Source organism: Lonchura striata, chromosome 3, assembly GCF_050655825.1.
Source record: "Lonchura striata isolate lonStrDom1 chromosome 3, ASM5065582v1, whole genome shotgun sequence".
Classification (NCBI taxonomy): domain Eukaryota; kingdom Metazoa; phylum Chordata; class Aves; order Passeriformes; family Estrildidae; genus Lonchura; species Lonchura striata.
The window spans coordinates 53547924-53563160 of NC_140705.1; the positions used below are offsets into that span (position 1 = coordinate 53547924).

General features: G+C 36.8%; 1 protein-coding gene across 4 annotated transcripts in view; it reads left to right on the forward strand.

Moving 5' to 3' along the window:
• LAMA2 (laminin subunit alpha 2) overlaps positions 1 to 15237 on the forward strand; it is a 334791-nt gene that overhangs the window by 172992 nt on the left and 146562 nt on the right. For all 4 annotated transcript variants that reach the window (XM_077782207.2, XM_085576525.1, XM_077782208.2 and 1 more), the window contains 3 exons: positions 6197 to 6301; positions 6887 to 7098; positions 13050 to 13161. In XM_077782207.2, coding sequence (XP_077638333.2) covers positions 6197 to 6301; positions 6887 to 7098; positions 13050 to 13161 — 429 coding nt within the window. The remainder of the gene's footprint in view (positions 1 to 6196; positions 6302 to 6886; positions 7099 to 13049; positions 13162 to 15237) is intronic.

Here is a 15237-nt window from a genome sequence, read left to right on the forward strand (position 1 = left end):
AAGTGGTCTGTTTGAAGAAACTGAAGATGACAGTGAATGATTTGAAATTCTAAGTTTTCCCTTTGAATGGATCAATATTGTAGACAAATTCTCATGGAAAGCAATTGAAACAACTGCTGATAAGTAGTCAGGCTACTTTATTTAAACTTACTCCCACATTTGCTCTACTTCTCTGGAAGCGGTGTTCTGAAAAAGTGAAAATAAATAGAATGTAGCATCAAATTATACAGAAGAATTTTGAGTGCACTTGAGTGGGGAAACTGGGATTGTGAACTAGCTGGCATAGAGCTGGAGGAATTCTAGATGGCAAAGAGCTTGGAGAAGGAGTCCGTTCTTTCAGGGGAAAAGTTTAACTTCTCTATAAAGAAAACTGACTTTTTTTTAAAGCTAGCCAGAACTATACTGTCATTCAAATAAAACATGATTATTCTGCTCCCTGCTTTATCTGAAATATTGCTCTAATGCCTCAGAAGAGCTTTTATATCCTATCTAAATTCAATCTGTCTAAGAGAGGAGAGTCTATTTAATCTCTAATTGGATCTGGAGTAGAACTAACACATGCAATCTTTACTGAGAGCTATTACTAAATGAAGAAAGGTTTGATGTCTTCTTGGTGATGGTTCTATCTGAATTCTTTTCTAGTCCCTTCCTTCCCTCACACTACAACTAGCTCAAAGACTGGATCAGCAAAATCCAATTAAATATCATAAATTTACAGCTGGTACTTTTTCACAAAGAAGATAATAACCCAGATGAGAGTCGAATTACCAGTGAAGTATTTCCTTCAACACAAGTAAATTAAGGGAGAAAAAGCAACCCTCGGTCCATTCCCTTCTGCGCTGAGTGGGCTGCTAGAACAACATGTGCACTTAGCCATCCATTAAGGTGGTACATTATCCAGTGCCTCATCACTGCTTTGGTGCCAATGAATTATGGACCAACTTTGTCACCACAAATAAACTGGGAAAAATCTTATTTTATTTAAAGGATTTCTTTCACATGGTTAGTGCTGATATTCTGGTGGCAGATATCTCTACACTGGCTGAAATCTATTTCATAAAATAAATGTGTGCCTAGAGAGTTTGTGAAGGTGAGCAAGTTCAAATCTGCTTCAGCTTTTCATTGCAGCTCTATTTCATGGAAATTCAAGAAGGCTAGCAGGGAATGTTGAGCTGTGTATGTTATCATTCCATTACCTTCAAGCATAGTATGTAATGATAGATAGAGCCATAGGAATATGACAGAGCCACTGGAAGATTGGGTGAATATCTGTGTAATTTCTCATAATCATGGCAGGAAGGAAATAACATTCACAGGTGTATCAGGAAACAAGTGGGATGTTTGTTTTCTGGATGTCTTCCAGAATAAGACAACATTACTATCTCTTACAACTTGGATTTACTATTAGCAACTTGCTGTGAGGCTCCTTGGTTTTTTATTCAACTGTATGTGAGTTAACATTCTCCACAGAAATGTTCTGCCGTTCATGTTTGTAGCCTTTGTGTTTTTTTCCCCCATTTTTAAATGGGAAAATAGTTCCAATTGTATGACCATGTATATATAATTATATAATAGCAGGAAGAATTCATGTTTTTCCAAATAATTTTACCTTCCTGTAGTTGTCTTGTAGCTATATTGGTCTAATAAAAATATTAACGTTCTGTAATGCTTGTCTCTCCAATACAATATGTCAGTGACTATATTTCTGCCACAACCACTAAGAGTGAAAAGGGAAAAGATAGTTCTATTGATATAGTTCGTGTTGATATTTGTTGATGATTAAGCATGGGGTTTATTGGTGGACTTGACAGTGTTGGATTAATGGTTTGACTTCAGGATCTCAGAGTTCTTTTCCAACATAAAAGAGTCTTAGGATTCTATGATGCCTTTTAATTCACTGGTTTTGAAAGTCTGGTGTTGTATGAGTATTGGTCTAAATCTAGTTTAATGCAGTAATATAATTTTGGTTTTGAAGGTATTGTGTTCTCTTGAATTAGGCCTGATATCCAAGCCCTTATTAGTTAAATCCATTGTTGTATAGATTTTACTACCAAATATCTGAGCAACATGTATTTGTTATATTCCAATAACACAGTGCATAATTACTTATTCATTTGCAGAATTTTATGTCTTCCAAGTTGCTTTTTTAATATGAATTCAAAGTGGAATGATTTGAAGGTCGTCCTTTGGTGGGCTCACTGACCAGCCACTTTCCTTTAATTCTATGAAAGACTTCTTCCAGTTGCCTACACGGAACCATGTAGTGCCATATCTCGTGCGCCAGTTCATATTTAGGTGCTTTAATCACAAACTGAGTCTCTTCTCAACTGACAGAAGACCATTTTACTTCTTAATGAGATAAGGACTGTAATCAGCACCCTATTTAATGGAGATAGCTCCTAATCTTCTGAAGTTCCATTTGGTAGATGTTCAGAAGAAACGAGGCAGCCCACAGTGCAGTGGACTAAGTGCTAAACCTTTACAGGCAGAGCTACAAGAGGCACTGGAGAGGCAGAGTGTGAATCTTCATATAGTAACTCAACAACAAAATAGAATATAAATCTGTAAAAGAAGGAGATATTCTCCAAGGACATTAGCAGGAGAGACCCTGACAGCTTACCTTGGGAAAGCATTGGCAGCAGATTCACTAAGTGCAGGAAGAGAAAGACTTATAAAGTTTGATTTCCATATGAAGAGATGCAAGCTTTCCTCAACTCTAGCCTTGCTAATATGTGTAGAAATGTTGTTTGTTTTCAGTGATGTAAATATTTGTGGTCTACTATCACTTATCTTGGCTTATAAGTAATTTTAGTGGGACAAGCATATAACATCAAAACATGCAGGGTAATACTGGGTTCTTGCTCCTACCCCTAGCTCTTTTGCTGGCGAGCAGAGGCATTTGTTCACAGGAAAGGAACCATCTTTTCTGCTTCCATTTTGGTTGACACTCTGTTAGGGTGTTGTAAAAAAGTCTTGTCTGCTCTCTTAAGAGCTCTCTTTAAGAGCATGTAACGTAATAGTAGAATACAGTTAGCGATGGACAATTGCAAAAAGCCTCAAAAACCTATCTGCCAGAAACTTCTTGGATTAGAATTAAGATAGCTGTGTTTTCTCTTTCCTATGCTTGTTATTTCTTGGGGAATCTGCGACTCTTCTTGAATGTGTAGATTCTGCCTCCAAAGCTGGGAAGAAATATTTGATGCATTAATCTAAAAACAGGTGGGAGAGACAACAGAAGCTCTGTGGAAGTTCCTTGACATTTTTATACAGCTATTCTTGTCTCAACAATACATGCATTTGCCACCAGCCAGGCAAACTTTTATGCCTTGTTCTCTTTGGTGTTGATGGTCTCAGATGACAATCCTTGAGGCAGAACTCTGAATTTTTGGGTGATATAGAGAAAAACATGAAAGTAGAGGGATCTCATGGGTGCCTAATTTCTGTATTTATTTCAGTTATATTTAATACTCAGTGAAAAGTACTTTTTGCACAAGATGGCATGCAGTACATGGATTGACCTCTGAATTCCTTTGTCTGTGAATGAACTTGTACTTCAAATATGCAAAGGAAGGAAATTACCATTGTAAACAATGACAAAAGGAAGTAGTACTTTTTGGTTTATGTAAGTTTGAGGGTTTTTTTCTAATCTGTATTGGTATTATACAGCATACAAGGTAAATACATATTCTGAACTGTGAGGTATTCTCTACAATATGTGCCTTTTGGGGACCTCGTCTTCAGTGTGTGATCCTGTTTGTGAATGTAAATCTTGCCAATTGCAGTGGTGAAACTCAAGACTGCTGTGGCTAGCAGAGACCTCAGGAGACTTAGTCATATTCCAGCTCTTAGGCATCATATCCAGAGTACCTCTGGCATGCTGAACTGCTGCTAATTAATCAACTACTTCAATAGCATTTTCAAGTGATTTGATACTGATTTGACCATCCTTACAATCAGTTTTCTCTATAGTCAAACTGAATTTTCTTCATGCCTTCCCTCCATTTGCCACAGGTAAATAAAAATGGCCACTACATTTTTCCAGATTTCTACATGTTGGTAAATTATTATCCTATTTCCTCTGACTGTTCTCTTTTTTGGACTAGGCAACCCACCCCTTTCCTCTTGTGTTTCCTGTTGGTTATATATTAGGAGTCTGTAATCCATTCTTGCTGTTTTTCCTTTAATGTTTTTTTTTTAATTTTCCTTTTTTTTTTTCTTTCCTGCTCTGTGACCTATGAGTCCCCATGTTGGATTTTTATATACCAAGGTAAAGGTTATGTAGCTTGGAAAAAGTAAAACCTGTCTTGGTCCATAATTTTTATGGGTTGCCTGCAACTGCCTATTCTTTGTTTTCCCATTATTTTCACTTTTTTGAATCTTTGTTGTCAGTCTGAACTTGGAATTGAAATCATAAAATTCTGCAAAAGTTGCTCTTCTAAAATATTTTTCTACAGCTGAAAGCAATTCTGGGTACTTCTTGCAGCATTTCAGATATCTAAATTTTCTACATTCCTCTAGCAGTTACAAACCAGTGCTTAGACTTAGGCACAGGCAAAACAATGCTGTAACAGCTGTATCCAAGGAAAAAAATGTCTTTTCATGTTGTTATGGTCAAGGCTTTTAAGTAGTTGCATTGGTCCCAGCAGGTTTGGGCACTATGCAGATAGACATGTTATGCCACTGTTTGCCAGTGATTGAACTAAGAGGAGCTGCAGACTCTGTCAAGGGTAGAGAGAGACCTGGACAGGCTAGAGAGAAATATAACAAAAGCTGGATTCTGTCACTGAGATTGGGTACTCCTACTTATACACACAAATTATGAGGTAAGAGGTTGAAGAGCAGCACTGTGGAAAGAGATCAGGGGCTTTGGGTGGATGGCAAGTTGAACACGAGTCAGCAGTTGGCCAAACCTGTCCTGGGGGGCATCAGGCACAGCATCACCAGCCAGGTAAGGGAGGGGATTGTCCCTCTCTGCTCTACACTGGGGCAGCCTCACTTCAAGCAGTGTGTGTACTTTTGGGCACCTCAAGGACATCAGATTATTAAAATATGTCAAGAGGAGAGTGACCAAGTTAGTATGAGTGCCTTCCAGCTTGAGATATTCTATGATTCTATGGTTCAAGATCCAGGTTATGAATTGGAGGGAGTTTTCTGGCTTTAACCTAACAATTAGCTCTACAGCCACAGATATAGCCTTAAATGCTGGAATATTACTTTCACCCTTGAACTAGATTCATCATAAAATAATGAAGTGTTGACTTCCACTGCTTTCTGTTACTGTGTGCAAAAGCATCCAGTATAATGAACGAATGTGTCTTTGAGATATTCTCTTTTTGAAAGACTTGCAGATTTGCTCTGTGCTCAGCAGCAGGCATTGGAAGTGCAGAAGAAACCCTGTGATTTTAATGTTCTCAGGGAGGAGGTTCACATTGCAATGAAGTATGAGGCAGACACATTTAAAACCCAAAATGTAGCTCTTGCAGTATTTTATTTACTTACGCTGCTTCCAGTCAATTAACAGAAAGCATTATTCCTGTGCTGGACTCTGTCATTCAAGTCTGCAACTTTTGATTTGCATCCTACTACATTCCATTTATAATGGAATAGCTTGTGTCAGTGCTGTGATCCTGGGGGCTGAATGAGCATGGAAAAAATATATTACCATGACACAATGGCCTGGCCATTGACTTCTCACATTCTAGGCTGGGTCAAACTGAGTGAAAGGGCTGAAACACTCACTTAAAATAAATTCATTTGAGTCCACTAAATGAATTGAGTCCAGGGAAAATTCTTACTTTAGCTTATGGTTCATTCTAAAAAAAAAATCTCAGCCTTTTTTTTTCTATTTTGGTAGTTTGCTCCATTAATGAAACCGAAGTTATTGAATTTTCTGTAGGTTGCTAAGGCTGCTGATTCAGAGGCCAGCCTAAATGAGCACCATACAACTGAAAAACTACTCTGAAAATCTAATGCAAGTATCTAGTGGAAATTTGCACAGATTTCAAGTCTGTTTCTAATTTCTGTTAGTCTGTTGGTTTAAGGATTTCGCAGCCTTCAACAGCTGTAATCCTCAAAGATCTGTATGTGGTTTTGCAAAACAAGGAATTTAATGATGCTCAAGAAAACTGCCCCCAAGGTGATTAAGGACCATTTTCTTCTATTTAATTAGATTTTTTTCTGTCTTTTTATTCCTCAGGTAGCAGCTGCTGGAGGATATCTGAAATTTACAGTCTCCTATGATGTCACAGAAGAAGAGGAAGAAACATCTAAATTGGTGGTTCAATCTGATGTCATCATAGAGGTAAAGTATTTTCAGCCAAAGAAAGAAATAAAGAAAATAAAGAGAGAAAGATAAAAAGGCCTGATTTTTCAGATGTTTGGTGTGAAGTCTGGAGGTCACAAAACAGCAAGGTGCACTTACTTTCAGCTAATTTGTAGTGCGACAGAATGGGCATACTTCATAAAACTAAAAGCTTCAATATCTTAAGTAGTCTCTGGCACTATTGCAGCTATTGTAAGTAGCTTAGAAAACTATAATGCTTCCTGTTCATCCATGAAGAAGTAAAATGTTTGGTCATTTGAGGTTTCACTTTGACATTCTTTCAGTAGATCTCTTCTTTTCCACCTCAGTATTATATTAATTTGCTTTTGCCTATGTAGAGCCACGCATCATGACAGTAGGTTTTATCTGAAAAACCCAAACTTTCTTTTCCACTGCTTTTCAGTTCTATCAGGCAAGTCCATTCCAGGTTTATGAAAAGTGAATATTATTCCTGATATTTGTTATTCTTGTAAAATATATTATTCAATAAATCATGTACCCCAATGGGCTTTTTTTCAATACTTTTTTCATGTTTAAATCTCTCTCTTTCATGGCTCTCTCTAGGGAGGTGACTTGAAAATCAGCACTCCAAAAGGGATAATTCACCTGCAGCCTTCAGAAGAGCACACTGAAGAAATTATGCTGAAACCAGAATCTTTCTCAGTGCATGGCAGTGATGTTCCAGTCAGCAGGAGGGAGTTCATGACTATCCTTGCAAACGTGAAGAGGATCCTCATAAGAGCCACATACAGCAATGGGATGAATGCCATCTACAGGTGAATGTGAGGAACAGGTCCCTTTGCTACAGGCAGCTTCTCAAAAGAGTTGTTTTGTCTCTTCAGAGAACAAGGCTGATGTAATTTAAAACACTTTAATTTATTATCATGAAATCCATAGCATTCATTTACACTTTCAAACTTTTGTTAGTATGTTTTTCATTTTGGGCAGACAGGAGGAGGAAGGCAGCAGAAAGAAGCAGCCTTTTAAGAAAATAAAACTACATGGCCTATTAAAGCATGAATGACAGTTCTATAAATATGTTTATTTTGTGAACACAGTAATTCCCATGCACATGGTAAATCATGTAAAATGGTAATAACATGTTGAAGTAGGAAATGATATATTGCTTATATATCGTTTTTCGCATTTAATGACCATACAGGGCAACATGAACAGTGAACTAGAGAATAAAATTCTGAGTCTCCAAGCTGGAAAAGTGCCTCAAGGGGAATGTTCTATGTTTTTAATCAGTACCACACACAGAATTGGCTAATCCCAAAGCCTTTCCCTTGATTTATGTCAGGATGCTGTGTGGACTGCTCAGATTCACTGATTTGATGTGAACTCTTCTGAGTCCTCTGATAAAATTAAAGACATATGAGATGATACAGTTCTATTTCAGTTGCTGCAGTGTGTTTGGAACTGTAAAGCTCATCTTGCATTTCAAATTTTCCTAAGTGCATGAACAAATACTCCAGATGGGGTGAAGAAAACATCTCTCCTGATACAGTGTGATTAACATTAATAGTTAGGTGGCATAAGTAATATTTTTAAAATATGTAATGGAATTGATTGCATAGTACTTTTTACTCACAAGGCAGGAAACCTGAAATACTCTCTAATCTACACATCAGTTGATTCAGTAGCATAAGCCAATTTGGAATGGAGGGAGCTGATAGCACATTTAGTGATTATTTGCTGAGAGCACAGACAGAGTTTTTGCTGCTGTGAAATTTCTTAAGCAATCTAACCATCATTTGAATACTTATGTAATTAAAATTTATCCTAAATTGAAAGGCAGGTTGTGTCAACAGCATACAGTTTTCTGATTTGATCTTTAGCAGTGTAAATTTTTTCCCTGCAAAAGAATTCATCTTTTCGATCTCTGTCTTTTCCTGTGGTTAATTAGTATGTATTACATCTCTGTAAGTAAGTTTGTGAATCATAACTAGCTTGAGTTTGGGCCAAACTGCTTCTTAATTTGCTCATTCAGTCATCAGCCTTGTATTCTTTTACGTCTCCTTGCATCCAGTTTGAAAGTCTTTCATGGTCCCTCAGCTTCCCACCTTGGTTTTTGAGAAGAGCCAAAACACCAGGCCAGTGCTCACCTCTTATGCACTATGAGCAGAGCATGAGTTGTTAATTCCCAGCTTACAGCTGAGACTAGTGGGAGCTGAGGGAGTGATGATCTTCTGCTCTCTTCTCATTCAAACAAGAAACCCCAAACCACTACTCAGAATTTGTCAAACTAAAGGAGTGCAGGAGCAATTTTGGGGTGCACAATACGGGCTTTTATGCTATTTTTAAAGCAGATATGTAAGGTTTCTTTTGGCCAGAGGTCTTACTGAGTTTTATGGAAAATGCAAACTTCTAAAGGAGATATGTATGATTGACTTTCCCTGGGCCAAAGGTGTTACTAAGTATTATGGGAAATGCAGACTTCACTTATCAGAGGTTTACATATATTTGAGTACTGATATTTTTTCTAGTAGGAGACGGGGGGTTCTCCCACAGAAAGCAATTTGGCTGGGCAGTTGTGAACAAAGTGCAGTGCTGGACGTGTAAGGGCTCCATCCTGTCTATATTGTGGAGCAGTGTGGGTGGGATGGATGAGATCCCCTCTGGTCAGCAGTGTAGAGCTCAGGTAAGCACACACATGTGGAACTGGCACAATCTATAGAATGTGCCTTGTAAGTAAGATATGGCAGAGCTGTCTGGCAAATTTGGAAGACTATATGTCACTGCCTGCATCCCAGATTACTGCTTTAGCCACTTGGTCCTGTGTGGTGCCTCACCATTTCACAGTCTTATTCATATTCAGCCTTGGGAACAGTTCAGAGGTATAGTAAAGATAATTTTCTGAAAGCATTTTTAAAAAATGCTCTCTGAGAAGAACTCTGTCACATACATATGATTTAGCCTTTGCATGTTGGTAGGCTTCAGCTTCTAGGTGTAGTGGCATTGCAGTTGTGAAGATTGGTCCCTTAAAGAGGGGTTAGGGGAAGGAAGTGAAGTGATTTTGAAAAGTATCTTGTTTGCTAGAAATGGTCTTATATTGCTGGTACATTTCTAGTTGTCCCTCTGATGTCTCTTGCCAGAGAAGAATGCAGTGGTTGCTGTATTACTGTGTAATAAAGTAAAAAAATGTATTGAGTGCTCTCAGGGTGCTCATTGTAGTTTAGCGTGACAGAAGAGAGGATGTGAAATTTCAATCACAGTTAAACAAATTCAGTTTTTCATCTTTAAGTGTAGCAATGATAGTTTCATCTGTTAGGGTGGGATTTATGAAGTGAAGTCTTCTCAGAACAGTTCACCCTTCCAGGCATCAGCAACAGCATCTACTGCCATCCAGCCCAGCTTATGATCTGCTGTGTCGGGATATTACTAATTTTCAGGTTGTGCCTCATTACTGACTGTTTTATATTCTCTTTGACTTTCACTTTTGCTGAAACATACTAGATGCAAAGCTGTGCTCATCACTCTTAAGATAATGCAAAATAGCCCTTTTCTTCATATTCTGCCCATTTAACTCTTCAGAGAAAATGTAGACCCAATGAAGAAGATATTCTTAGTGATATCTAGTGCTGATTAAGGACTCCAAAGGAGCTGATGGTCTCAAAAGAAAGACATTTTTGAAAAGAAATACTGTAGAACTAAGCCTTAATAGATAAGTAGATATGAATTAAAAGGTTTTTATTGTCTTTAAACAGGTATGTGCAGTGGACAGATGGATATTCCTCTGAGAGGGTTAAGAGGGTCTGGCAGAGAGACAGAAATATTACAGGGTTATTAGATCCATCATGAATGACAATTTCTGCCTCAAAGCACCCGCAGAATTATGCAACATACTAATTAGAGATTGCTATATTAAGCAACCAGTTCATTTAAGTACTGAAAGTTTTCAAAACGGATGTTGCCACATGTGTAAGGATTCCAAAGGTGCTTTTACAATCTGTGCTTAAAAAGAGAGCAGAATGGAGGCATAAAGTAACTTTCTTGCAGAAATGTAAAAAAATACTTAAAAATTCAATGGAACCATCTCCAGTTGGCGAGAGCTTTAATTTAAAGGTTCTATTTTTACCGTTGTTTAGCTTAACCTGCTAGAAATATTAGTTATTCTGTTATGCTTTCAAGTATCCACTAAAGAATATAAATGGGATTTGACTCAAGCATGGTTTTGTTTACATTTTTTAGGTAATTTTAGGCTTGCAGTGTCATTACTGCTCTATGGCGTAATTAGGCAGCTTTCTTATATGGGTGGGCAATTAGATGATCAAGTAAGATAAAAATTGAAAATACAGTGCAGCATTCAACATGGAAGTCAGGCCAGCTTCTGGGTTTAAAACCTAATCCTCCTCTAACTTGAAAGATCTTCCAAATGGTTGTAGTTAAGTCCATCTGTGGTAGAAACAACAGGCCAAGAGAAGATAACTTTCTCTTACTATTTTGTTTGATCTAAAACTGTTAGCCAGTTTTTTAGTAGCACTGTTTATTCAGTTTCAATATTCAGAGTGGTCACTGATGTAAGTGTTGCAAACATGCAGATAGGCACTGGAAATTGGAGTGCTAAGGAGAATAGATTGTTTGCAACCACATAGAGAGGAGTCAGTGACAGGCACGAGGAGAAAGAGGGAAGAAAGGGCCAGGGTTTTTTTTTTAATATGCAGAATTGGCTCCAAGACAATTGAGCAACGATTGGTCACTACTTCATGTGCCTTATGTAGCCAGTGTGATTCAGATGCCTGGCACAGCAGACAGTAAACTGTGCTGATACTGCCTGAAACGTCCCCTTCCCTTTTAATCTTGTTTGTTTTTAGAAGTCAACAGTTGCCTGCTGACAGTAACAGTCATAAATATTTGGTCTCGATGTCTAACCTCAAATTGTTCATGCATCTCCAGGATCCAGTTCCCCATTACTGCCAGCATTATGTATTTTAATGAATGCAGAATGTCATCGAGGAATCAAAATTGCAACATCAAAATGGGAGAAAAGAAAATCACTGCAACTTTCTTCACTGAGTAACTGTTAATGCTAAAAACTGTTTAACACATTAAAATCCTATTTAGCAAATAGCAGAATTTAATGAAAATTGGAACAATTCAGTGAATACAAATGTGGTATAATACTGGGTGGATTGTTTCTGTGTGTTAGGGCTTCTCTTTGTTCCAAAATCAATGCTTAGAGGGAGCTAGCTGGAGTTCAAAGGAGAAATAAAACTTGACCTTTTATTAATTTTTTTTTCTTCATTTACTGATTTTTTCTTTAAAATTTTAATTATTTTACTTGTAAAGTAATCACTATTTTATATCTGATATCCTAGAGATTATCTTATCATAAAGAAAATTCAAATGAATGATTGCAAAATAAATGTAGAGCAATAAATGGAGCAAAGGGGATATACTGAAAAGTCAGACAGAATTTACTGAAGATCTGGATAAGAATAAGCATCCTTCTCTTAAAATAGCATCAAGAACCTTATATAGGGGTTCTAGTATAACCAAATCAGATTGAAGTTTCTAACAGCATTATATGCAATGGTAGTCCATCCAAAGTCCAGTGCTAGGTAGTAAAATTACTGTTTTTCTGAAGCTTCTATCTTAATTTAAGAAATCTTTCCTTTTTTCCCCCATTACCTTTCATGTTTAATTTATTTGGAGTAGTCATAAAATTGAGTGGGAAGATATTCTGTCTTAAGCTTTCCTCCAAAAAAGTAGCAACAACAAAATATTTTTCTTGGATGTTTTCTTGTCCAAGGTCATCCACATAATTTTCAGGAATTTTTTGCAGCCAAAACATAAATTCCCTATTATGAACAGGAAAAAACCCTTTTTAATAAAATGTATGTCATGAATGAAAAGTGTTTTCTGCTGAAGACAACTTCAAAACAAGCTCTTCAAGTAGCTTCAGTTATCAAACACTCTGTTAAGATTACTGGGTGAAAATAGAAGTAATATATTAACGTAATACATTAATGTTCCGTAGAATTCTCATAAGAATTAAACTCCCCAATCCCAGTTTTTCTCCACAGAAAGATACTCTTGAGGTAAATAACATCTATTTCTGATAATAGCTATAAGACTATCAAAAGGCTTCTGTTGTTTCTCTCAGCTTACTTCCATACTTTTGAAATAAGAATCATGGTCAGTGTTCACCTAAACAACATCTGTTAAGTACTTTTTTCTCTGGCATTGGGGAGACCAGGGTACATGGCAAAAGATTTCTTTTTTGTTTCATACATTTTTCTTTCATATACATAATACTTAGATCCTCAGTCCTCCTGGACAGAACTGACATCCTTGCCAGAGGTCAAATCTCCAGAGTAAAAATACCCTATATCCAAAACTTAGTAATGTAATATTTTAGAAAGCTGGACTAGTGGTTCATAAATTTTGATGACCCTGCTTAGTGTCAGATTTGCTCTATATGCAGCTGCAATGAAAGTTGGCACATGTGGCTTGCAGGCCAGGAATAGCCTGGTACAGTGCTGTAAGATGTTTTTGATCTATTTTTATCAGTGGGTATTTGACCATAGTCTCCCTCATGTGATGAACAAAAATAGTAACAAGCCTACAGACATATAGTTTAGGAAGAAATAGATGAATATGAAAATCTCCTTATTCCTAATCAGGAAAACAGAAACTATATGTCCCTATAGTGTTCATTGCATTCCGCTGCACATACCCATCTAATTTGCTGTTTTGCCCATTTAATTTCTGTTACGTCCAGACTAAGAAGCGTTATCATGGAATCTGCTGACCACACTTCAAGGGGAAGAAGAGTAGCATCCGCAGTGGAGTTGTGTGAGTGTCCTCCAGGCTATGATGGTACCTCCTGTGAGGTGAGTATCATGATGCACTCTAGTTCAATGTTGCTAACACTGTGATAGGAAGGAGACAGTGGACCTGTGTTGGCAAAAAATAATAGGACAGCTGTCCTTCTTAGGAATTTGCCATGGCTTGACTAGTTACCATTATTTCCAGAAGATGGTTCATTATATCTGATAATATTTGAAATCTGAAGTTCTACCACCTCTGTGATGATTTCTAACTTACAAAAAGACATTTTGGTTCATAAAAAGGAAGAGGAAACACTATTTGTACTCTCTAGCCAAATGATAACACAAATGGGTGAACACAATTAGAAGGAAAATGGCAGTTATCTCACCTGTGCACAGCAAAGATGGATCCATTTATCTAAGTTAATAGGGTTTAATTTCATCTTTTGTTTTCCCAAGGCTTTGCCATTTGCCTTGGAGTTGTTGAGAATTGCATGTGTTCTTCTGAGGATTGTGTCACATTATTTTGCTCCTGTAACAGACAATAATGTAGACACATGCTCAGAAAAATAACCACATCCCTAAGTCATTAGTTCACACAGAATGTATTCATACAAGTATACATATTATTAACTACCTCACGTGGGCATTGCTTGGGGTAAATAGAAGCAAAAAAACATTCTTTAAAAGCTTTGCCTCTAAGGAAATAGTTTCAAACACCAAGATGCTCTGCTTCACAAAACTACAAATAGTATGCCATTTACACAGGCACTCTAGGCATTTGCTTGTCAACTCTCTTTTTCTTTAAAAATTTTCATGCTTATATGTGATATTTAAGGTTTAGAGTCTAGTCTCATGCCAAGTGTGATTGTTTGTTGCTGAGGCTAGATGAACTAACATAGAAAGAAGGCCTGAAGGAATTAATGGCTATTCCTATCACTTCCAAAATGGTACAGATAGAAAATAAGTGGAGAAGAATATTTTTTATCTCAGCTGAGAAATAATTTTAAAGCCTCGCCTTTTTCTGTCTGTTCAATTATTTTAAGAAACATATTAGATGCATTACCACTGTGTTTTACACTTTTTTTTTTATTTGTCCATTAATTTTCCCAGTGCAGATTTAAGCCTGATGTCCAAGAGAATAATTGGAAAGACCCTGATGAGAGATATTTCAGTATCTACGTTTTTTGTAGAAGCTGAAGGGCTTGGGTAGAATTCCTGTCTTGGTGTTGCTGAAATTGTCTGTCCAACATTATGTCCTTCAGTGCTAAAACTTCTCTTCAATCAAAACAGTCCCTGAAATTTGATACATACTTAATACCATACTCCACAAGAGAAAAGACACATATATATAGCTGCACATTTTAAGCTTCTATTCATGCTAGTGGGCATAGGAATAAAAAAAGGTGACGTTTAAGATTTCCAGACAGACATTAGTTAAGAAAGTATGGAAAGAGAAGCTGAAAATCTCTTATTTTTTTTTCCCCAGTTACCATTTTTGTTTCTTCTTCTGAATACTTGCCTTGTTCATTTTACTTCTGCCAGTTTCAACCAAGCAGAGTTCCATATTTTATTGATTTTGTGAAGTTTTTAAGTTCCATTTTCTCTTCATTATTTAATTTAATGTATGTATTTGTCTCCTGCATAATGATGATATGGTACCTGGCATAGATGCTGCCGCACTAAAAACAGCTATTATTTTTTTGTTTTCGTGCTATGAATGTTTTGACATGATCAGTCTTCCAAAGACAACCAACTCAATTTAAATTATGCCGTCTCTTTTAAGATTTTCCATTATATAAATTCAGAATTAATTTTTTTACAAGATTCAGGCAAAATAAAATTCTGCACATTTTTGTATGTATAGGAACACAGAATTCCATAAGGACAGGTAAAGCAGATAAAATTTTAAATTTCTAATACCAATTGGATCCCTTTGTGATAGTTACTTTGCTTCACTCATGAATTCTCTTGCCCTTGTCAACGTATTCACATCTAATTGGTCTTATCCCTCAGGTTTGTTCCAATTGTCTGTACTCTTTTTCTTCTGCTCCAGAAGGAGTTTAACTTGCATCACTATGATGGTCACAACTGTTGCCAGTTAAATAATTTATTTTCTTAAGACCTCAATCTGTAATC